This window comes from Cyprinus carpio, chromosome A2 (assembly GCF_018340385.1).
Source record: "Cyprinus carpio isolate SPL01 chromosome A2, ASM1834038v1, whole genome shotgun sequence".
NCBI lineage: Eukaryota > Metazoa > Chordata > Actinopteri > Cypriniformes > Cyprinidae > Cyprinus > Cyprinus carpio.
Window position 1 is genome coordinate 11,915,248 of NC_056573.1, and position 25,109 is coordinate 11,940,356.

Here is a 25,109-nt window from a genome sequence, read left to right on the forward strand (position 1 = left end):
AAAAAAAATCCTATTGTTCCTCCTGTGCAAGCATGAAATATCTGAATGAATACATTTACTGTTCTTGTCAGATCTTACAGATGAAGAATACAAGCACACAGATGCAAATGGATTTCTTATGTGAATGGATTTATATCGTGAAATGTATTATATGCAGGAGGGAGTAGTAGGCTATCACATTTGTATTGTTATAAATGACAACAACAAAATTAAAATCACAAAAGACGAGCATCCATATGTGCATGAGGCTTGTACCTGTATGTTACAAGAATTACTTTATAGGTAGAGGTATAAACATCAAGAACAATTTCTTTGAGAGAGACACAGATTTACAATTACCATTTGGTCTGACATCAGCAGCTTGACAACACAAGCTGTTAAAGGTAGTGACATGTGACTTTTTAATATAAATGCAATGCCTTACATGCCTTATCTTATGATTTTATGTTCACTTACCAACCAGTCAGTCTTGACAAGGCATGTCACTAATTGCCAAAAAAAAAAAAAAAAAAAATCTTGAAAGACATTCTGCTTTAATAAAGTGCAAATTTAACATGATCCCCATAAAACCTCAATTCAAGAACCAGGGGGCGTCACTGGATAAGATACCAGCTAAAGAGAGCTAATTTTAAACGTCTTTGGAGCGCCCCCTTCTGGTAAACAGCCATACCCACTGAACACAAGCTGTATAATGGGTAGCCATGACTCAGCGAGCACAGCTTCACTGCAGTAAATCTGTCATACAAAAACAGGTTTATGTAAAAATGCACAAAGTTTCCTGTAAGGGGTAGGTTTGGGTGTAGGGTTGGTGTAGGGCGATAGAAAATACGGTTTGCACAGTATAAAAACCATTACACCTATGGAAAGTTCCTGCAATGATAGCTGACCTGTGTGTGTGTGTGTGCGCATGTTAACCTTATATATTGAAATATAACAACCCACTAGTGAGGACATTTTAGTGGTCCTCACTAGTTAAAAAGTCTTATAAATAGGACAAAACATGTTTTTATTTAAATATAGTGTTTAGTACATGTTTCTGTGATGGGTAGGTTTAGGGGTCGGGTTTGGGGACAGGAAAATATCATTAACCTGATATAAAATCAATGGAAGTCTATGCAATGTCCTCACTAATATACTGAAACAATGAATGTAAAAACCTTTAAATAAACACTGTGATATTCTAGCCAATGTTTTATTACATCATACAGATATCAATAACCTACATAATGATATCAAGTGATCATCAGGTTGAAGTTTTGTAGTTAATGCATTATTAAAGGGGTCAAATTTCTTCATAAACATGTTTGTAATTGTATGGACATAAAACTGCATATATTTACATCATAATCAGAGCTTTGAATAACTACAGATTTAGTCAGGGTAGCAACATTTTTTATTTTAACAGGAATGAAATCAAGACTTGAGAGACAGATGTACAGCTCATTAAATGAATTGTAACAACATGCTGATTGTTTGTCTGATGAAACATCTTTAGAAATGATTTTCAGTAACCATCTATCCCTCACAGGCACGTTTTCATTCAAGTTAAATTCAATTATGGCATCTAACCTGACTAAGGTCTAGGTCTATAGCTTGCTTTTCATTTAAACATGATATTAAATACTATATGATCACATTAACCCCTTTAACTGAGGAATTATAGATGTGTCTTGACTATTAAAACCAGAACAATATGACAGAGATATTTACAGGATTACGTAACCACATACACATTACATGCTCATAGATCACGTACCAAAGACAGTATTGATCTTAATATGGAGCTAATTAAAGACAGCAGGGAGAGAGAGCAGATGGGTGTTTGAAAAGATAATGTAGTTGGTGCAGACAGTGGAGACCATAGAGGGACTCAGTGATTGACAGAGACAGGCAGTACCAACAGCTGAATCTAAGAATGGAGAAAGCAGCGGAGAGGAATACAGAAGATACAGTACAAAAGTTAGGCTAAATATGGCTGAATTGAAAAGCACCCCAGTAACTATATACAGCATTTAGTGATTTATAGTGAACCACTGACATTTTAAGAGCACTACTTTCTGCTCATCCACTGAAAAGAGAACCAAAATGTGTCATAATCAAGAGGTTTAAGAGTTAAGGAAATTCATATTAGCTGTTGTGAACATTCATGCACATTTGTCATTTTGGTCCAGTTTTTTGCGCAGCAATTCGCATTTTCACACAGAACTGTCTAATTGCAACATGACACCCATCAACACCAACATACAGAAGGCGATAACATTTCTTTTTCTATTCTGAGGGGGTGGAGAGCGAGTGGGCCATGTGAAAGGTTCAAGAGACCCTCTGTTAGAGCAGTGGTGCTGCTAGAGAAATGAAAGAGTCCCACGGATACAAAGAACATGGAAATCAGGAATGAACAGGATTTTCTTTCTCTTGGATGCAAGGAGTAAACGGAAGTTGTTGGCTGCAAGAACATAAAGCGGGGAATGCAGATCCCGGAAAGATACAGATTAGAGGAGAGCTAGGCCATGAAAATCTCTTGAAGGTTAAAGGACACAGAGGGCAAGAAGAGGAAACTAATAAAGTAGCACATGGCATTTGTATAGCTGGATTAAATGCAACAATATATGTGACTGTGATTACAGAAGCATATCTACAATATACATTGCCAGAAAAGTGAATGAGAACTCCAGTGAATGAGAACATCCTTTTTTTAACAGTTAACTGAAAAATACATTTGCATTAATCATTGGACAAGCTTACATAAACTGTGTATGTTTTTTTTTAACATTTACATCAGGCAAATTTTACAACACATTGCAGCTGTCAAAAAGGAAGTTTTTGTTGGATTCTGAAAGAAACTGGACTTTAAGAACAAGCAATCCATATTATCTGAAGTTCACTGCTATGGTTAAGGAAACAATAGAAATGTTTTTAAACTCTATCCTTGTGGTCATTACTGACCTGGCAGCTGGACTTCTTGGCAACGCATCATTTCGACGTCATTTTCATTTGTTGCTGTCAACATTGCTTTTATTTGGGCCCCTCCTGAACCTATGGGTTTCCCATTATAGTGTCTTTGCAAAGAGGACACATTTTCTTTACAGGTAAGCCGCAAAAATGCAAATCTGTGCAAATGAATATTCAATCAAGTAATACCACACCAGTGCTGTCATTTTGCGGCCTCATGCTACAGGTTATCACAAGACATACAGTGCATTTAGTGGATTGTGTACTGTTGTTTAACAACATACCAGTTGTTCAGCTGAAAAAAAGTCTTAAAAGAATAAACTTTTAGTAGACAAAAACTCCATAAACCAGTTTTGAAAGTTGTGTGTTGTGAAAATTATGTCATCTAGGCCTTTATACAGTGCATGCCATTGTGAAGTCTATCCCTCACAGTGTCGTTTTCATCCATGTTAAATTCACAATGGCTTCTAACCTGATTCAGTTTTATAGCGTTCCTAAATAAATCAGTGTTTTTTAATTAATCAGTTGAGTGAATGATTCAATGACTCATAAAGATTGAGGGTGCATCCAAATATGCCTATTTTCCTACAATATAGTAGGCAAAAAAAATAAAAAATTATATGAAAAGAGTATTATGTCTGAATTTAATTTTAAGTAATTACTTTTTCACCATTAACCCTCTAACTCACATTCAGTTAAATCAATGTAATATATTTTTTTTTTCAATAATATTTTTTATTTTGTATTTTGAGAGAATTTCATGGTACTATTTAATATTTATGCAATAACTATTATAATTTTTTTCCCCACTGAAAATAATACAAATTTTTTCCTAATATTTTTCTATTACTTTTCAATAATGGCAGTATATCATGTTAAAATAGAGACAATGCCCCTTTAAAATCCAATTTTTGAAGGCAGATTAGTTCCATTTGGTGGGAGTAAAAAAAGAAAAACATATGAAATTCTATGGTTTAGCCACTAGATTCCTATAGAGCTCTATATAAATGGCTTAAATTCTCTAGTTGGTTTTAGACAAGTACTTTTTTTTTTTTTTTTTTTTTTAAGAGTGTTACCCCTTCATTGCTGTGCACTTTTTTCTGCATCATGAATGATTTGTAGATTGTACACACAGAAAAATCTCTGTATTTTTGCTTATTTTCCATTCGTTTCCAGTGGTGGTCTTTTTTGACAATGAACAACACAAGTGTGACTATATTTTTAAGTCCACAATTTTATTGATTTATTTTATTGATTTATTTTACTTTTTTTTTATTTTTAGTTTTTTTTTTTTTTTGTGTGTGTGTGGTCACATAGGTGATTGCTATAAAAGTCAGAGAGTTTTGTACCATTCTGATAAAGTAGCGATTTTTAAAAACGTATTTTTTTCCCATCTAAAATGACCAAAAAAATACCAGAGGGTTAAGAGGAAAATTATAGAATGTATGTGGGGCTTTTCTCACAAAGTAGATCATTGCAGTGCTGAGGGGCCTTCAGGACAGGTTTGATAACCCGTGGATTAGCTCAATAGTGGTTCACAGGGCTTGTGCCCCCTAAAAAAAGAGAGTAGTATGAATGTAATCCAGAATCCATTCATCATGTGATCTACAAATCATCATCTTTGACCTCATGGAATAGTAACGTGTCCACTGATGGTGCATTTCAGAATCTTGCCAGAAGTAGTAGGTCATCTGGACACACCTACTGTTTTATGAATACTGTAAAACTGGACATGCTACTCTTTTTACATACTAGTGGTTTTCACCTCTATATAGTAAGGAAAGTATGCATATTTGGACACAACCACAGTAATCTTGCAAATGAGTGCAAAAAGAATATAGGATACAAAACACTGTGCTCAATATTAATAAAGCAATATGTCATTCACCATTCATTTTTAGGGTCTTCCTGCGCTCAGGTTGGGGCTGGACCTGCATCTTTGTTGGCTCTTTTGTCTTCATCCTGTCTTTCTCAGTTCGTCGCTCACTCACACTTTCCTTGAGACACCTTTCTCGGCTAGCTGTGGCAAGTGGACTATGGCTGGGCTTCCGCAAACTGCTTTGTCTGTTAGAAAATGCCATCGGGAGTTGCTATGAGCCCCTCAGTTCCACCCTTGACTTGGCTTCAGGGACCAATGGAGATCAACCTTTACTGCTTTTATGAGAAGGTGCAACAAAGGAGGCCTGTGTCCGCTCTGGTATGTTGTGGCGTGGCTATGAAGTATCTGAAGATGCCTTCCTACTGTGTTTGTGCTGCCTGCTTCTAGCTGAGGAGACTGCAGTGTTTGGGCCCTACCTGAGCCTGGGTGGACCCTCTATAGCCCCACTGCGCATCCTCTTCCTTTTCTGTGTCCTGCTGTTGGGTCTCTGGGTGTTCCTGCTGCTCTGCCTGCTGGCTTACTTCCCCAAGTTTCCTACTCCGCTTTTGGGAGGTGCCCTGGGTTGTTTGAGCTGGAGAGTGTTGTATCAGGGCTGGTACCGACTTGGACCTAGTTGGTACTGCCCTGGTAGGCCAGGGGTGGGACTTTTGTCTACACGGAGCAAACAGGATGAGATATCTGAGGCACTTTGTGAAACTAATGCTAATGAGATCAACTAGAGAAAGCTTGAGCAGAATTTGGACTAATTACATGTAGTGGTGCTGCAGTGTACCACTGAAACTCACAGAATATCCAGCCAAACCTCTGCCAGTACATGAAGTATATTTGATAAATTATTTATCACAATTGCTGGTCTTTATATAGTTCCTCCATCCATGCTTACTAAATTCTCGACGAGCCCCTGAAAATGAAAAATTTAATAACATGGTCGAGAACACTTCAAGGGATAGCTCAACTAAAAATTTCATTCAGACCTGTATGACATTTTGTATGATTTTCACAGTTGTTTGTATGTCACTGACTTTCTAAATATCTTCTTTTGTGTTCCACAGAGGAAAGAATGTCATACAGGTTTGGAACAACATGAGGTTGAGTAAATGGTGACAAAATTTCCATTTTAGGGTGAACTATATGTTTAATGATTTCAAAATTTGTCAGGCTCAAGTTTAAATATCTTTGGAAACAGTTTTAACATTAATACAGAACTGGTTTCACACATAAAACCGTGATTATATAACAAATGAAGACACAAATGAGACATCATATTGATTTATTGGGGTTCTTCCTTGACAATCTCAATGTTTTTTATTACAAAAATACTTGCAGAATTTCTGGAAAGCTCAGCCTGAAATAAGAAACTTGTGATTAATTTATGCCCAAACGCATATGTAATTTAAAGACAGAATATAATCCTGGGTCAATGTGGTGTGGTATAAATTGTTATGCAGTTGTCTCATTTTTCAAACATCTCTAAACACAAACCATCTCTTGAACAAAGCTTTCACAAATGAAAAACCACCAGTGGCCTCACAAAAGACAAAAAATGGGTGTATATAAGAGATGCTTATTTGGACACGAACCTTGGAAAAGTTTAATAAGGCAAGAGTAGGAATAGCTCCTGATTAAAAATGACAATAGTACTGAAGAAGATTCTTTCCATCCATCTTTAAAAAACCTGTTCAACAAAACCATACTACCTAACTTTGAAAAAAAGAAAAAATGTGATGGACACACATGAAGAAAACATCTTTCCTGCTCGAAAGAAGCTCCAAATAAAAGGCTGAAAAGGAGAAAAAACATTCTCTGAAAAACTAGCTCAGATCATTATAAAAAGGCATGTTCCTTCACAAAGTATAATAATCCTGGACGGTGGTTGGTTCAGACAGTCAAGAGCCGTTCATCATGGGGATTTCAGATGTGACACTGTCCAATGGCTGCCAGTGGCAATCCATGAGCGAATCGTACAGCTCCTCACTGCGCTCCATGTATTGCCTATTTAATGTATCCACATCCACCTGTGGGTTTGGGTCTGAGGGAGAAGAAAGATGGTGAGTAATTACTGATGTGTGAACTTGCTCTCATCAACAATTTGGTCAATTAAACAGTCAAATTAAAATGTCATGAAATATTACCTTCAGCTGGGTCCTCCTCAACATCCTCAGTGCCATCATGTGACTGCTGAAGCAATACAAAAAATGGTCAATTCCAGAATAGAAATGGTTTGGATTTATATTTAAAAAACACTATTCATCCTCATCAATCATTATTAAAATACCTCTGTGGATCCCTGCATGTCAGGGGGCACCCCCATGGGTGGGGGTGGTCCCATCATTCCATGTGGAACTGGAGGGGGGGTAGCATATGGGTTATAGCCGTAGTTATAACCGCTGTACTGATCATAACCCCACTGAGGATAGTAACTGTTGTAGGGCTGTTGATAGTACTGCTGTTGATAGCTGGTGTTGTAGCTGTTATTCTGGTTGTGGTAACTGCTTTGTTTATTGCTAAAATGAACAAAGAAAGAATATGGTGAGATTTCATGTGGATTTGTGAGGTTTAAGCTTAATTATCAGGACTAAGTCTCACTGACCACATAAAACTTAAGTAACAATGACAAAAATAAAATTCAAATGAAAGGTACCCTTTGTTGACGGCAATGCTTATCCTGATGGGTTTTCCTCCCAGGCCTGATGCGTTCTGAAACTCCTCGAGGGCTTTCTTCTGTTCATTCTCATCGCTAAACTTCACGAAGCCATAACCTCTGTACATTTGAAAAAAACTAGATCATCAGCAACCGCTCCCTCACTCTTCATGCGCCTCATCATGCAGTATATACTTATTTCAATATGTATTCAGAAAGTAATAATTAATTTGATGGTAGAACTGAAACTTCTCTTTTACTTTTAACATGAAGTAGCATCACTTCAATTGTGAGTTGCTCTTGCTTACCCTATATGGGGAAAACAATAGTTTTAGCAGATTTGTAACAACGGCAAATCACATCCATGTATTGTCTGGCCCTTTTTAGGGGAGGGAGGGTAAAGAGTATCGACTGAAAATAAGCTTTTAAAAAATATTAAATAAAAGGTAAAGGAGACCTCATCTAGTTCATCTGTGCTCAACCTCAGGTGATCAAACTGTCAGAGAAAGCCAAGCAAGGTTATGCAGCACAGTGTTGGCGGCTGAAACATTTCATACCTGGAGTTGCCTAAAGGATCAGTGACAACTTTGGCTCCTTTGCATGAAGGGAATTTTTTCAGAAAGAACTGATGAAGATGGTAGTCTTCCACTTCTGACGTGAGATCTCCAACAAAGACAGAAAATTCTGGGCTGAGGAAGAAAGTAAACTATGTAAAGTGAAAGAAACCACCACATCTAAAAATGTAATTTTTAACTACAAAAAAAAACAGCTACTTTCTCCTTGGTTTCTCAACAAGAGATCAGCAACTAAAATGTTTTTCTGGACATGGTGTTCTTACCCAGGCTCTGGTCTTTTCCCATATGTTGCGAAGTTTAGCTTGAACTTCCTGGGCTGAAACGCAAACCAAATACAACCATTGGGCAAATCAAATGACACTTTACCTGTAGTATGGAGACAATTCGCTGACAAATAGAGTTGTATAATTTGAGTAAGGAAGCTGTTATTTCCACATACCTCCACCAAACAGTACTGGCTTTATCCCATTCGTCAGCTAGTTCCTAACAGAGTTTATTCACCAGCTTCAAACAAAGTCATTTTAAAAACACCCTCAACCACCTTCCTTAGGGAAGAAATTGAGCTTTGTAACTTCCCATCACTATTAATATATGGAGTGATAACTGAAATGTCTCATATCAGGTGGGGGCCATGTTGGTTATGCCTTCCTATAATAATCTACACATATATATGAATGTATTGAAATCAAATACAGATGCCAAAACTACACAATTTAATGGGTGCAAGTTTGGCATCTTACCGGATTCGATCCTGGAACCAGCTTCCCATTAAGCCTCTGCACACAACGGTCAACGCTGGCCTCATCTGCCATCTCCACAAAACAGTATCCAGCCGAGCCTCTGAGGAAACACAGAAGAGAATATTCAATGATTTCTGTCAACAAACTCACACAAAAGACAAAACCTGGCTTATTTTGTATCATCTGCCTCATCTTATAAGAATTGATCAGCTATGAGATTAATCAATGCATGACAAACTTTGAAGCACAAATTTCTATTCAAAAATCAGGCAAAAAGACAAAGGTACAAGACAGAGTACTTAACAGCTTTAATGAGAGAATGAACTAAAATTCCGTGAAGCTTTGTGAATGAAAATAACATGAAAAACGATAGAGAAATATAAAACTATCAATTTGAAGATGCTGATTATATATAGAGAAACAATATATTTTGTTTATTGCAAAAAAAAATGCAATGCTTCATGGGACTATGTGGGTACTAAAAAGTTCTTTTGGCATGATTTGCTTATTGCGATTCTCTGATTGATGGAGATTTATGGAAAATGCAGAATTATGGGTAATGTAGTTTTTCACCCGAATACTGCTGTTAAAAATATTATTTAAAAAAAAAGTTAACAACCTAACAGCAGGCTTGTCTTTAAAGAATTAAAAAAATAAATCATCTGCTTGATGGGGTTTTTACTTCTGGAAGCCAGCTTCTGCACATTGTTTAGAGATGTAATCTTACCCGGTAACTCGATGTGTAATTATTTTGACACCGTATGCAGTCTCTCCCATAGTGCTGAAAGCTTGCTTAATGAAGTTTTCATCCATGTATGGGTCTAACTGTAAAACAAATAATGGGATTAATGGCCTGTCAGCATATTTTAAACACACACCATATTAATGATTTACGGAAGCAGAGAAAAGGAAAGTTCAGAGTTCTGCGTCACGTGCCCGGTAACAGTCAGCGCGGGCGTCGGTGGCGTAGACAAGTTGACTTAACGTACAGTTTAATGCACTAGACCCTGTTGTTTAGTTGCCCAACTCGAAATCATAACCCGATCATGTAGTTTGTCCCATTATTTACACTACGACACAAAAGCACATATGCAAATATCAGAGGCCTGCCGACAATCAACTTGAAACAAAAACCACGCGTTAATTAGCAATATGTTTACAAATGTCCTAGAATATTATTTTAATTCGGTGAACATTCAGCATTCATTTCTGTAGTTTATTGCGTATTTGAGTGGCCTGTTGGCCGTGCTTGCGTAACATCGAGCCGAACCCACATGCTGCTGCTTTCTAATCTACGTTACATACGTTCCTCGCTATGTTATCGAAGAAAAGTTAACAAAAAAAACATTTCTTACATCACCCATCCATAAACTTGTCATTCTGTTGAACATCTTGGCTGCTGAAATTGCTGCCCCTCAGAGGTTTGTAAAAAAAACAAAAAAATTAAGCGACAGTTGACTACAGAATTTGCGTGGTGGTTCGTGAAGCTAGCAGAACGTTTACTGAACACAAACACACACACTTCCGCTTCCGGCCGCGCAGCGCTCAAAACCAGTGAGTTCACTCCCCACTCGCAGTCTTTCTGTTAAAGGTTCACTACAAGTTTAGTATACCGTATTTCTGTAAAGCTTCCATACATGGATACATTACCAACAGTTTTTGTTTTTGTAATAAAAATAAGTGAATAAAACGCATATGCTGCGCATGTTATTCCGAGTTTGACTTCAAGGGGGCAGTAATGAGAGTAATGAGATTTGAACATTCCTGCCAGTCGTGCACCAGAAGAAGAGACGCAAGACGACGTGCCGTGTGATGACTTTGGTATGATATTGATGGAGGAGAGCCGTAGCTGAAATGAACACGTTACGAACAACATTTTTGCGCTTTTCGGGGGCACAGAGTTTGTGTTGGTATGTGGCATCGCTCATTTATTAAAAAAAGAGTTAAATTGATTGCTGAACGTTTCTTTGATTGTGAATCTGACAACCACCAGCGTTAGCGAAAACCTCACATCAATAATAGCTTTACCATAAACCCCCAAAAATATTAGTTATTAATATAATTAGAATATATTGCCAAGCCACAACTAAACATACAGTGAAAAAGAATTCACGAGTGTAATGATATAGTTACTGTACATTTATTAATGAAATGTAGTGCAGGTGCTAAATCTCTCTCCTTTCAAGAGTGACCGTGTGTTTTTATTCATATTACTTTTAATTTTAAATTTATCATGCATGTCACTCCAGTATACAAATTCACCTGTGTATTGTCAATCTGCCACTGAGTTTGGCGGAAGACTTTTAGGCTTCATGAACAGTCCATGCATGCATATGTAAATATTTTACAATATGTTCTAATTCACTTTCAGGAGTAATGGCCCTCACTCTGCCATATTCAGAAGCAGTCAACTACGCTCTATCAGTTCCTTGGTTCTGTCAAGGACTGGAACTGAGCAGAAAACTGTCCTGCAAGGAACCCTGAACACCAAAGAAGAGGGAGCCTGTGTTTTCCAGCAGCAACTCTGGCACTATCAACAAGTGCGCACAGTCAAACGTGGGACAGAATATCAGCCGAAGAACATCAAACGAAAGAGGACCCATGGGTGGATCAAAAGAATTAGCACTCCAGGTGGGATTGAAGTAATCCTGCGCCGAATGCTCAAAGGACGAAAATCCCTGACACATTGAGACTCTGACCGGACAGTTGCTTTGATTTACCTTTGAAGTGAATCTCAGCTGAATGTCAGCTGGGCAGTAGGTTTCTATTTAAAATATCTGTCAGATTAAAGAAATTAATGGACAATGGTGCTGAAAGACTTCATTGAATGTTATTTTTTAAAATTCAATTTATTGGATCTTATCCTTCTTCATATTATCAGTTGAGTCCATTCATGTCAAAGGTTTTGCTGCATGCACTGTTGTTTTGTTGTATGAGCTTGTTTCATTTTGGTAATAGATTTTTTAATGTAGGTATAGGTGGTAAGTAAAAAAAAAAATCTAAAATAATATACAAAAATGAAAACTACACTTGTCATTATCAGATTCTATCCTGATTGTTCTAACTAGTTAAAAAATACACAAATAAAAAACTGTCACAAAAACTGTTTTTTATCACATTTTATTTTAGCATTATAGTTCATTTTTAAAATGATAATAGTACAAAAGTAAAAAAAAACAGGCTGTGAAGTAACTTGGTGTATATTGTGTCTGATATACTTTTTTTTTTAAATGTAACAGTAATTCCATTTTATTGCATTATGGGTTCACACTCATTATAAGATCAAAATCAGCAAAGACAGTACATTATTTTTAGATTGTCATATTTACTGTTCCATATAAGAAAAATAATAATGTGTAGAAAAATAGAAATTCTATACATTTTTACATTTACAGTGCACATTCAAATGTCCTTTCTTACTTGCCCATGCTGCCTAAACTGATTTTATCATGCAGGTGATTTAGCATGCCACCTTCAGCGAGTAAACTACATGGAGATCTCAGATTAATATATTGTATTAAAATGATTTTTGACATGCAGTTCCACTTACTACATGGGTGCTTTATCACATTTAAGCAAATGTTAAGGATTACAATCAGTGCTATATATTAACTGAATAGTATCTCATTTACTGTTTTTTGGAAGGAATATTACCCAAGTCAGAGCTTTCACTCTTTTCAACCTCATAAAGAAGCTCTTCTGATGAAGGGTTTTGGTCGTTATTTGTGTGTTGTGCATTAGTGGCCCTTGAGGCATCTTCTGGTTTCGCTTGCTGTTCTGAACCAGCACTAGTACATGGATTTTCTTTCCCAAAGTTGAAGAGTTTTCCTGGATTGAAGGACTTACTGGGAGACTGTGTTTTCTCATGGCTCCCATGTGTAGCTGCTTGTGCACCTGCTGCAGCGCCTTCCTTTTTTAACTCTTGGGATTTGAGGAACTTTAGAAAACCTGGAAGTTTGGCCTCACCACTTGTGGGAGAAGTGTTAGAGGTGAATTTACCCTGAAGTGGGATTATCTGTTTAAATTTCATTACATTATTGTTGCCTAAAAGGGAGCTGGGTCTCTTGAGTTTATCTCCTCCAGAGCTGAATTTGGCCGCTGGGCTTTTTTCTTGGTGATGGTCCTCACCTCCATTCGGATCAGACTTGTCTTGCTCACTGTCTTGTCGTGCCAATTCCTCTGCCATTTTATGATGCTCCTCTTCTTCAGACTTCTTCCGTTGCTGCTGCTGGTGCTGTTGAGCAAGCCGTTCATGTTTCTGATGCAAAAACAATCACCAAGCCAATTTAACTCAACAAACCAAGATTTTTTTCATCTCACTGTTATAACCATTCAAATATTACAGTTTAGTGTTTTTTAATTTCCTTAGACAAAACCAAGTTGTAGTTTCTATTTACTATTTACGGGTTATCGTTTATGGAATATTAATATCTATACATTCAAATCCTTTGGCTATTGTAAGTCTATGCTCATCATGTGCTGTGCTACCTTGAGAGCTTCTCTCCGCTGGTATTCAAGTTTGGCCATCTCATCTGCCACCCAGTTTGGAATATCAGGAATTGCAACATGAATTATATATTTGAGCAGAATGGCAAAGTGCTGAAAACCATATGAGAAAGAGTTATTCAATTTATTACACTTTATTCATTATTTATTCAAGCTTTAGATTTGTTATACACATATATACACTAGAATTGTTTTGAAATTTTGAGATATTTACAGCGTTACAAAATATTTCTATTTTAAGAACAAAAATATTAAGCAGAACAACTGTTTTTAACATATAATAATAATAAGAAGAAGAAGAAATGTTTCTTGAGCAGCAAACCAGCATATTAGAATGATTTCTGAAGCGTCATGTGACACTAACGACTTGAGGAATGGCTGCTGAAAATTCAGCTTTGCATCACAGGAATAAATTAGGTTTTAAAATATACTAAACAGTTATTTTAAAATGTAATACTTCACAATATTACTGTTTTTATCGTATTCTTGATCAAATAAATGCAGCTTTGTTGAGCATATTCTTATTTAAAAATATTCCTTACAAATATTCTATAAAATCTCATTGACCACAAACTTTTTTTTGCAGTTTTTTTTTTTTCTATGGAATGATATTACTTCTCTCTTACCTCTAGCACCACGACAGAGATGATGGCCATCTCAGGGCTCAACCAGGGGAAGAGTCGTTGCAGCTGTCCACACTGGCCAATAAGGTAACAGTTCACAATTATTGCGATCAAACCCATTGCCTCCATTGCGGTCTGTTCAAATTTTAAGAACAAACAAAAGCAAAAGAACAAGTTCAACAAACATGAAAAATACAATCCCCTATGAATTATTTATTAAGTAATCATTCTGAATGGATCTCCTGACCTGCCATTGTCCAATGTTTTCAACCCTTTGCCCAAAGGGTCTCTGGAGGCCTGTGCAAAGTTTTAAGGCATCGCTTCGGATTTCTACAATGTTGTTTATCAGGGCACACATGGCTGCCAGAGGAAATGCAGAGGAGAAGAGTACGACGTAGCCAAACTGTATGAACATTTCCTGGTAATCTTGAAGAGTATCCTGCAAGTTGAAATAAAAGAAAATGGTCTTGTTTTTGATACAGTTAGTACACCAGACACTGGGATCAGAAAGTAGCAAACAAGTCAGAAAAATAGCATTTCTAAACTTGTATTGTTCACAATGAAACCAGCTGGTCAGACCAATAATTTAGGTGAAGGAGCACAGACCTCATAAGTTAGCATGCAACATTCAATCTCCGGTTGGGTCAAAACAGTATATCCAGTCTCCTCTAGAGGATCCATCCAGGACATTTTCTTTTCCATACTGTTGTTTTCCCCAGCAGGTTTGGTCTTTCTTCTCTGGGTTCCTTGAGGTTTACTCAGAGAATCATCCAATTCTATGTCATCATCACGTATATCAAATATTAAGGATGGATCCATTCCTTCCTCCACAAGGGTAGGACTGCCATCGTCCTGTAGGCTGGTCTGTGCTTCCACACACTTGTCTTTGTATTCCACCTTCTCGGTGAAGCTGACCTTCCTTTGCTTTAGTCCAGCATCATCATCCCCTTCCTCTGTTTTGAGAACTCTGTAGCTGGCGATTAAACTCCTTCTCTCTCTCTTCTCTGATTGCTCTGGAGGTGTGCCACTTTTATTCACATCCAGACTGGCTTGGCAAGTCAGTCGTATCCTTTGCACTATCAAATGACTATAGTTCAGGAGCATGGTTTGAATTAAGTCCCATAATGTCCTCAGAGCACCTAATTTATGGTGCTCATAGAGATACGGCTGTAACACTTCTTTGATATTTTGTAGAAATTGGCGGAAGATCAACAATGTGGCCAGCATCTGTAAATTATAGAGAGTAATTTTTTTGTCTGGGGTACAGAATGATTCATTCAAGGTACTTTGTTACTTTAACATTATTCTGTCATCTGTGTATTACCTCTTTTAACCGCTCCATGTCTTTGAGGTAAAATCCGATGTAGAAGAGGCTGAGGTAAGAATTTATGAACTGAAACTTTAAAATGCAGAACATTTTTAACCATTACAGATATGCACAATACGTTATAAATTAATTAAATACCGTTTTTAAAGTATGCTGATACAATAAAAAACTAAAGATCTCCTGGTATATATAAATACATGAAATAAAGCATTAAACTTACAAAAACAGTCTTGAGGATAAGATTATTGTCATAAGTGCTTTGAAGTCTGTAATTTTCTGTTAAAATTGAAAAATGAACAAACAGGTGTCACTGAGGAAAAAACTTTAACGAACAAACAAGCTGTGAAATAACCAAAAATGCAAGTTTGCTGCTAATTTAATAACCCCATTTTTCTCCCAATCAGGCTAAATTCAGTAACACATATCATGTTGTAAACGCTATTATGATATAATCTGCTTTAATTCTTACCCATATCATTGAGCCAGAGAGCTATTTTCTTGTACACTTCATCACATACAGTAACAGTTATAGCCAGAAGAATTTTTGGAATAAATCTACATATGCTTGGCAACTCCTTTGTTTCCATGACAAATTCCTATAAGAGACAGCAGTCATGAATACAGAAATTCTAGAAACAATGTTTAGTTGAATATGGAAGACAAATAAATTTGAAACTTCATTGCAGACTTTATTTGAAATAACATGTTGTAGCAAGTTTTGTTACAAAAGTCGAGTATCCCTACTTGAAGTTCTAGGCAGATAAACATGGCCAAGCAGACGAAGCAAAGACAAAGGATGCAGATGGGAAAGCTGACCAACCAGCGGAACATTCTCCTCTTCCAGGGTGGGTAGAAAAACTCTTCACAGCCTGTCACCGGACTGCGACGCTTAATTCCCTGATTTACATGTAGCAAAAATTACAGTTCAGGCCTGAAGTTGATGTAAACATGGTGGAAAGTAAACTAATCAATATTAGAAATGAAAACTTTTATTCAGTAAGGAACCAAAGTGATAGTAAATTAGACATTTATAATTATTTATATTTCAAATAAATGCTGTTCTTTTAAACACGTCAGCACACCCTGAACTGTGGACGGGCTTCCTCTAGTGACTCTGCTGGGGTGTCTAGTGTTCCCCACTTATATGCTAGTTCTGCTTCCCGCCGCTTCCATCTCTCCAGGAACAGTGTTGCCCACACCACATTGAAAAGAGCAGACACCACACAGCAGATATCCTGACTTGTCTGCAAAAAAAAGGTTGGTGATAAAACCATGCCTTCTAACCAAATTTAAAACTCTTGTATACTTTTTATGCTTCCATTCTAAAGCTATATTTTGATATTAAGGGAAAAAACCTGCCTGATCAGACTCAGCAAAGATCCAGAGCAGAAAGCCAATCACTGCTGGATACAGCATAGAGTTGGTGTAAAAGCCCAACCAAGCAAAGTACATGCCAATCTTCACACCAAAATAATCACACACGTCATCTGTCAAGAACAAGACAACAAAGTCATCAGGCCTAATCTACTTTTAAAATAAGACATTTTTACAGTATAACAATATGAATAAAATCTGCTATGTTTGCATAATTATGTGGGTAATAATAGGGCTACCTGTTTTGTTAACCCATGTTATTACACGGCTCTGTGGAATACTTGATTCTGATTGGTCAGTCGAGACATTCCGAGGTATGTTATCCCTCGATAACTACTGGTAAAAGCTAATAACACAGGTTCATCCGGGTAACAGCAGTCGGTGCTGTACTCTTGCTTGAACTATTTTTTTCTTGGTGGAAGCTTTGCGTTTGTTTAGCTAATAAAATATTAAAACTCGATTCAAAATGGTGTACGATTATTTAATTATGTCATCCTGGTATCGCAGACTCTCGTTTCATACAAACGCAGCTGCTGCCATTTTGCTACGATTGTTTTGTACGCTGTAATGGATTACAAGAGAACTAACAAACTCGTAAGGTTTTAAACCATTTTCATCCTAATTCTTTTATTGCCTTAATTAGTTTTGTTGTGGAATGTTTAATAATTGTAATAAGTGGTTTGACTGCACCATTTCCCTTAAATGTCCGTCTAGTTTGAATTTGCCGCTTGCTCGCAACTACTGTGTTCATGGAAGCTTTGCGTTCAGATATTTCAACTCAAATCAATATTTTACGTCTAATTATTTACATATGTGGCAAGTAGCTGTGTAATAAGCGTCCTGATCACCCTGTCGGGGTTTATTCTGAGATAACAACCGGCTGGATGTACATTATCCCTTACATAAAAGGCCCTGTTGATTTGATTTTTTCCTAAAAGATTGGCACTTGGGTAAAATGCAAAATGCCAGAACTACAATACAGTGAAATATGCCTCAGCTAACAGTTCCAAGATTAATCACATGTTCCTTATAATAGGGGCTCCATCTTAAAGATCTCATTACACATAAGACATGTAGTGACTTGTAGTTTGCATTCAGAATTCATACTGTACCACTTCATATTTGCTCAGACAGAGCAAATCAGTCTGTACTAACGAAAGTAGGTAGCTAGGTACACATGAGTCTGTTTGCTAAAGGAAGAGCCTTGGCCTGGAATCTCATTACACAGCCATTAAAAAGCACCAGCCATCTCAGAATAACTAAAAGTTAGTCAAATCCTTAGTTAGGCAAGTTAGGCAAAAACACAGGAGTTCTCACCAAGAGGTTGCCTCTCACAGACTGCCTGAACCCAGGATGTCATCAGCTGATTCAGGATTCTCTGCTCATGAAGAGGAAACATTTGAAGAATCACACCCCTGGTTATAAGCTCTGGTACTGCCAAGGACACACAAAATTTTGATCAGATTTGGGGGGGGGGGGTTGGATTACATGAATTCTTAAACTTGATAACAAACATTTTAGAAATGAAAAGAAATGTTAAAATATCTACTGATTGGTTGGCCCTCCAGGAAGTGAATATTATGAAGGGCCTCGCCATGCTTTGCCCGCAGATTGTCCAACCAATATTTGATAATACTCTGACGCTCCTAAAGAAATAACAGAAAAACCAACCAAATCTCATGAGAAAATGTTATTTGTGAGGAAACATGTAATTAAAAAAAAAAGTGTCATCTGAACATAACTATCAGAGGGGTATAAACAGATTGTATGAAAAAGTATGATTTGAGATTGTATGAATTAATGCAAATTAGCCACCTGTTTGCCAAAAAACAAAAAAAAGTTAGAAATTGCCATGCAATTGTGTTGGAAAAACCTTTATGACATTAGACATTTAATGATTTCACATGAGAAGACAGGAAATGAGAGATTAACAGCAAACCTGTGATGTGAAGAAACACAGCTCACTCTCAATGTTTTCATAGATGTCATCCTCCTCACATGAAAACCTGCGAGTACCGCCTCCGTAGCATGCCTTCACTGCCTTTTGCATCCCCATCTGTTCAGCTCCACGCAACAAGCTTCAGACAAAAAATATTCTAATGCTGTATTTATTTAGGACCTAGTGACCATCTGTCAAATGTTTCAGACATTTTATATAGAAAAATGCAATACAATAACTGTGATGCGATACTTCCATAGTTGAACAGGTTTTCTACTGTGTCTTACTTCTCAAAGGTTGAGGTAATGAAGAATGCATAGGTATGCGTGTATTTATGCTGCCGGATCTGGATTCTGATTTGTGGAATTCCCAACCGGATTTGGTTAAGTAACCATAACAGAGTATGGTCATCTGTGCTGTCTGTGGAAAAGACGATAACATGCTGAAATATGTTCCATCAGTATATCAAAGAAATTCACTAAATATTATTATTATGTGGTTTATTATCAAACTTTATTTTTAAATATATTATAAAACAGATGTTATATGTAAAAATGCACAATTACATTCATACTGTAAGGTAACAAATGTTACATAAATAACTTTTGTGATGTGAAGCTGTAAAAATACATCTGCATATTTCAATGACTGTATTAGTGCAAACAGCAAAACTGAAAGACTTAACCTTCACACCTGGGAATGTCATAAGAACATCACAGTTGTCAGTGGGTCCCATTGTGATCATAGATTTATGTTTCATGAGGTACTGTCTGGCATGAAAGAGACGACCTCTGAGCAATTTCTCTGTTTGCAAGAGGAAAAAAAGTTATTACGAAGAAGTTAATACAAGAAGTTATATTATAGTAATTAGTACAATGACTATCAGGTGTCATTGCATGCCCTGTTTTATTCAGAGAACACGGATCTATCAAAGTCTGATTATGTTTGTGGAAGTGTATCATGGCACAAACAAAAGAGAACTCTTAGAACCTCAGAAAAACATTTGCTGTTGCTCATCAGGCTCAAAAAGGTTATAAAGCCATCTAAAACCAGCAAATTCTAAAGGAAAATGTCAGGACATCTCTCTGTGAACTGAGTCTCAAGAGAAAGTGGGTCATGCAGCAAGACAACAACCCCAAGCACACAAGTTGTTCTACCAAAGAATGGTTAAAGAAGAACAAAGTTTATGTTTTGGAATGGCCGAGTCAAAGTCTGGACCTTAATCTAATTAAAATTTTGTGGAAGGACCTGAAGCAAGCAGTTCATAGGCGGAAACCCACCAACATCAGAGGTGAGGCAGTTTTGTACTAAGAAATGGGCTAAAACTCCTACAAGTCATTGTACAGGACTGATCAGCAGTTACAAGAAACGTTTAGCTGGAGTTATTGTTGCATATACTGAAAGCAAAGGTTTATATACAAAATCTAATTATGTGTTGGGTCATATTTATGTAAAAATATAGAAAATTCTAAAGGGTTCACAAACTTTCAAGCAGCACTGTATATATATATATATATATATATATATATATATATATATATATATATATACAGGTGCATCTCAATAAATTAGAATTCAGTAATTCAACTCGAATTGTGAAACTCGTGTATTAAATAAATTCAATGCACACAGACTAAAGTAGTTTAAGTCTTTGGTTCTTTTAATTGTGATGATTTTGGCTCGCATTTAACAAAAACCCACCAATTCACTATCTCAACAGATTAGAAGCTAATCAACTCAAAACACCTGCAAAGGTTTCCTGAGCCTTCAAAATGGTCTCTTAGTTTGGTTCACTAGGCTACACAATCATGAGGAAGACTGCTGATCTGACAGTTGTCCAGAAGACAATCATTGACACCCTTCACAAGGAGGGTAAGCCACAAACATTCATTGCCAAAGAAGCTGGCTGTTCAAAGAGTGCTGTATCCAAGCATGTTAACAGAAAGTTAAGTGGAAGGAAAAAGTGTGGAAGAAAAAGATACACAACCAACCGAGAGAACTGCAGCCTTATGAGGACTGTCAAGCAAAATTGATTCAAGAATTTGTGTGAACTTCACAAGTTATGGACTGAGGCTGGGGTCAAGGCATCATGAGCCACCACACACAGATGTGTCATATTCCTCTTGTTAAGCCACTCCTGAACCACTGACAACGTCAGAGGTGTCTTACCTGGGCTGAGAAGAAGAACTGGACTGTTGCCCAGTGGTCCAAAGTCCTCTTTTCAGATGAGAGCAAGTTTTGTATTTCATTTGGAAACCAAGGTCCTAGAGTCTGGAGGAAGGCCAAATGACCATGGTGTTGGTGTGCTTGACTGGCCAGCAAACTCCCCAGACCTGAACCCCATAGAGAATCTATGGGGTATTGTCAAGAGGAAAATGAGAAACGAGACCAAAAAATGCAGATGAGCTGAAGGCCGCTGTCAAAGAAACCTGGGCTTCCATACCACCTCGGCAGTGCCACAAACTGATCACCTCCATGCCACACCGAATTGAGGCAGTAATTAAAGCAAAAGGAGCCCCTACCAAGTACTGAGTACATGTACAGTAAATTAACATACTTTCCAGAAGGCCAACAATTCACTAAAAATGTTTTTTGTATATTGGTCTTATGAAGTATTCTAATTTGTTGTGAATTGTTGGGTTTTTGTTAAATGTAAGCCAAAATCATCACAATTCTTTGGCAATGAATGTTTGTGGCTTATTCTAATTTATTGAGATGCACCTGTATATATATATATATATATATATTTAAACATGTCCATTTACTGCACTTTGTTATTGTTCTCATTATTTCCCTACAGCAGTTATTGAATAGGAAGTCTCACACATTCACAAAAAACAGCCTACTTCCGTGTTGAAGGTGTGTGTGTGTGTGTGTGTGTGTGTGTGTGTGTGTGTGTGTGTTTATAAAAGGAAACCAAAAAAAATTTCATCATTAAGGGCCTGAGTGACCTTTTTTGTATAGTTACTATATGACCACTAAAACGTCTGCACACAGATCACAAACCACTCAGCTTTCCATTTGAGCTGTCATCCTATCAAGGTCAAACCAAACAGACATTTTAATAGAGTAACTGTCCACATTCACAGAAACCAATCCTCTTTTTACACTTACCCAAATCCTTTAAGCTCAGCATTATACCCCGAAATATGGTTAAATGAGAGGGTGATGGCAATATGCTGTTGTATACATTGTTGTAGAAAGTGTTGCTTCAATGGGATAAGAGGGCTACTGGTAACATACCAAATTCAGTCAAGTTGCTGTTTTGTTTAACATAACCAATATACTGTATTAAACACGGCTTTCCTCGTGTGGAAGCACTCATTCTAAGTTTAAGCATTTTTTGGAGGAAACAGAGTCCTTGTGTAAGAGATGTTATCAATTTTGTGTCCACTGTGTCACAAACTGTGTTTTTTTTAGTGACAGTTACATGAAGTGTGAAGAAAATGAGAAGTGAAGTTCTAACAATATTCACTTTGGCAGCCTATTCAAAACAGAATTACATGCCTGTTGAAAAACATATGTAAAAGACATGTAAAGGTGTGAATTTGTGATATTACCTGATTGCAAGAGCTTTCACATGGCAAAACAACTGATGGCAAATATTATAGAATTGCATTAAACAATGTGACATTATGAATATGCATTTCAGTTGCTGAGCAACTCTAGGTGGTCTTAAACTAGGTTTTTCTTTAACCAACAGATGGCAGAACTCTACACCTAACACCTAGATCAATATCCAGAAACATCTTATTTAATTTAATTTAGATCATCATTTAAGTATTTTTTTCATAAAAAATTAATATTTCACATGCAAGCTAGTGGTATAGTTGAGGAATTGTGTGGTAAATAGGTACAAAAGTACTTTGAATGTACAAAAACACAGCATTACTCTATAGATGAAAAGTAAACAATATATATATATATCAGCATTACTCTATATATATATATATATATATATATACACATATATATATATATATATATATATACATATATATAGATATATATATATATATACATATACATATATATATATATATATATATATATATATATATATATATACTATATATATATATAATATATATATATATATATATATATATATATATATATATTTTTTTTTTTTTTTTTTTTTTTTTTTTTACAATCACTCTATAAACTTTGGGGTCATATAGATATGGGGTCAAATGCACTGAGTGTAAACAGGAAACTAAGGAAATATGAGGGTTAAACACAATTATGGCTGAGCATTCAACATAATGAACATCCAGGGAGGATTTGTAGCATAACAAGCAGGATCAATGCAATGATATAGACTGCCTCAGGAAATATATGGAGTTATTAGAAGTACAAATGTTTGAATTACATAATGGTAATAATCTGAATGAGCACAATTACATATATTTTCATCAATAGGTAGGAAATGTTTTGTGTATAATAGGTACTTGTGTGTCCACCACATACATAATGTCAAAAGACGATAACGAAGGCAAATAAGATTTACTGACAAATATTAGACCTTTAGATATCAAGCTTTAGAATTATATTCTGCGCCTAATAGCTATCAATCTTGTCCTACACTAGAGAGAAAATACACAGCGACGTATAAACACGCATATTTTTGGTTTGAACTCACCTTCGACAGCTGGATAACAACATGCAAGCGTCTGCACGACGGGTTTAGTGTCACTCACCTAACACCGCCGAGGACATTGCGTGAGATCTTCGCTTTACTCTGCTGTGCTGATGCCGTCGTCGGCACTGGAGCTGAAACTGCACGACCAGGTCCAGCAGGGCTTCCCTAGCGGCGAGAGACTTTTCCAGATGCAAACAGGTGCAGAGTGTCCATTGACCACTGAATAAATCCTCAGTCACATGCTGACATCGGTCATCCATAACGCTGTCAACACTCAGCAGATTTCCTCATCATTTTTGAAGAGATTCAAGCTACAATACGTTTTGCCGAGTAGCTCTATTAGCATATTTCGCTTTATTTCTCTGTTTTGTTTGCCTGTAAGTAGTTGTCAGTAAGTTGTTGTATGCGCCATCTGTCTCATCTTGACTAGAAAATTACGCAACGTGAGGTGCATAACTCATAGATGTACTACTGAAACGATCCAATCGGAATCAATGCGCAAACCTCTCGCGCACAAATAGGTGGAAATTCAGTACAGGTTAAGACTAAAGACTCGGTTTGGTAACGCGCGATCAGAACTTATAATTACTGAATAGTCTTACTGAGGTTGTTTTGTACTTTGAGCTGTGTTGTAGCCAATATTGACCACTCCTTCAAGGATCATTCCATGAAATGGAATGTTTTTTGTCCCTTATGAATTTTGTAAACAATAATAGACAGCTAACTCTTTTACTGTGTTGTTATAGGCTTTTTCCCCCAACACATCAATAATAATCAATTAAATGTATTTTAGATTTATTTATTTTACTCTTTTCTCAGTGAACCGTGTTCCCAGTTTATGCATCAGTTTATCCATCATAACTACACTTTATTAAAATATATTGCATAATTTAAATAAATAATCATAATAAAAACAAATAAAAATTTTATAGCGCTTTCCCAAAGCTCAAAGCACTTTACAATCAACAATAAATATAAAATACATAAAAGAACAGGACAATAAACAATTCTGAGTACACAGATGTCTCCACAAACAATCATGGTATCTGTCAAATATGAAGAGTTTGGATGCAAAAGCCTCTAAGTGCCATCTGAAATTTTCATCTAAAATGAGCATTTTTATCAGGCTACTATGCTTAGGTTCAGTATTTTTACTTTAATGGCATAGGTCCTTTTCTATGCTATTAAAGGGGTCATAGGGGTCATTACCCGTTTAAAGTTAAATAACTGAACATAAATATAGGGAGCCTTTAAAAATGCTCATTTTAGATGAAAATTTCAGATGGCACTTAGAGGCTTTTGCATCTGGACTCTTCATAGTCTTAAGTAAGAATATATGTCCGACCCAGCAGTCTAAAATGTTGAGTAAAAATTAGATAGAGATCCCTGCTGATGATGCGCAAGGGTTCCAACAATGTGGATGCTCCAAGGAATACCATCTCGGAAGAAGATCTACATCACCATGGTTAGTATAGTTCCTACAGTTGCAGCTTTTGGCAAAGCATCTCTGATATTTACTTCACCTTATTGTCGAGACCATGGGGAGAGGCCCATTGGCGGTGGGGAAAGACCCGCAGACATCCGTGAAAGAACGGACGACAGCTCGAAAAAGACGGCATGCAATAGTGTTAGGGCTAGCAACCTGAAGCACTGCAAAAAAAAGCTATGACTTCAGAACGAAGTGAATACCCCCAGGCAGACTGAGGGGGGGGGGGGGGGTGTATTAAAGACACTTAAGAGAAGGTAAGCAAGTAACAAGAAAAGAGCGGCCCTGGATGAGATCAGCACAGAGACGCGGAAAAGGCTAATCCAGCTTCCGAGAGCTGAGATCATGCGGGAGAAACAGAGGGAGAAGAGCCAAAAGAGGAAAGCCTTTTTTAACAACCCTTTCCAATTCACAGCGGAACTGTTAGG

The 25,109-nt window shown here is 36.8% G+C and overlaps 3 protein-coding genes across 5 annotated transcripts; 1 reads left to right on the forward strand and 2 right to left on the reverse strand.

The window, feature by feature from the left end:
* The first annotated feature begins 2,284 nt into the window (after window positions 1–2,284).
* On the forward strand, window positions 2,285–6,240 carry LOC109047647 (fat storage-inducing transmembrane protein 1-like). Its single transcript, XM_019065310.2, is given in 2 exon segments — window positions 2,285–3,086; window positions 4,851–6,240. Coding segments are annotated over 2 exon segments (897 nt in total). The 5' UTR covers window positions 2,285–2,886; the 3' UTR covers window positions 5,548–6,240.
* Window positions 6,082–10,305, reverse strand: LOC109047357 (tRNA selenocysteine 1-associated protein 1-like). 2 transcript variants are annotated; one of them, XM_019065059.2, is made up of 9 exons: window positions 10,140–10,305; window positions 9,512–9,609; window positions 8,785–8,884; window positions 8,308–8,360; window positions 8,027–8,158; window positions 7,470–7,589; window positions 7,104–7,332; window positions 6,961–7,003; window positions 6,082–6,857 (listed from the first exon to the last, which is right to left on the reverse strand). In XM_019065059.2, the coding sequence occupies exons 1-9, from the start codon at window positions 10,173–10,175 to the stop codon at window positions 6,715–6,717; spliced, it is 954 nt and encodes a 317-aa protein (XP_018920604.2). In that variant the 5' UTR covers window positions 10,176–10,305; the 3' UTR covers window positions 6,082–6,714. The 2 variants fall into 2 exon arrangements, with proteins under 2 accessions (XP_018920604.2, XP_018920603.2); XM_019065058.2 differs by having other exon boundaries at window positions 6,961–7,006; window positions 10,140–10,303.
* Window positions 10,306–11,935: 1,630 nt separating this feature from the next.
* On the reverse strand, window positions 11,936–23,776 carry LOC109047591 (anoctamin-8-like). Of its 2 annotated transcripts, none has more exons than XM_042773223.1 (17): window positions 23,254–23,776; window positions 19,247–19,357; window positions 18,841–18,973; window positions 18,554–18,692; window positions 18,164–18,260; window positions 17,932–18,048; window positions 16,600–16,727; window positions 16,323–16,484; window positions 15,985–16,137; window positions 15,710–15,836; window positions 15,461–15,516; window positions 15,238–15,312; window positions 14,520–15,140; window positions 14,161–14,352; window positions 13,917–14,048; window positions 13,273–13,383; window positions 11,936–13,042 (listed from the first exon to the last, which is right to left on the reverse strand). In XM_042773223.1, exons 1-17 carry the CDS (start codon window positions 23,453–23,455, stop codon window positions 12,413–12,415), a joined length of 3,186 nt encoding a protein of 1,061 aa, XP_042629157.1. In that variant the 5' UTR covers window positions 23,456–23,776; the 3' UTR covers window positions 11,936–12,412. The 2 variants fall into 2 exon arrangements, with proteins under 2 accessions (XP_042629157.1, XP_042629164.1); XM_042773230.1 differs by having other exon boundaries at window positions 23,196–23,776.
* Between the last annotated feature and the right edge of the window lie 1,333 nt (window positions 23,777–25,109).

Coding starts and splice junctions, on each gene's coding strand:
- LOC109047357 (XM_019065058.2), bottom strand. CDS start 10,175: ATGTTCAACAGAATGACAAGTTTATGGATGGGTGAT. Junction 7,590..8,026: donor GATCCTTTAGGCAACTCCAG/GTATGAAATGTT, acceptor TCAAATGTACAG/AGGTTATGGCTTCGTGAAGT. Junction 7,007..7,103: donor ACATGCAGGGATCCACAGAG/GTATTTTAATAA, acceptor GTATTGCTTCAG/CAGTCACATGATGGCACTGA.
- LOC109047591 (XM_042773223.1), bottom strand. CDS start 23,455: ATGGATGACCGATGTCAGCATGTGACTGAGGATTTATTCAGTGGTCAA. Junction 16,728..17,931: donor CTGTGAGAGGCAACCTCTTG/GTGAGAACTCCT, acceptor TGTTCTTGACAG/ATGACGTGTGTGATTATTTT. Junction 15,517..15,709: donor TCTCTGGCTCAATGATATGG/GTAAGAATTAAA, acceptor CAATTTTAACAG/AAAATTACAGACTTCAAAGC.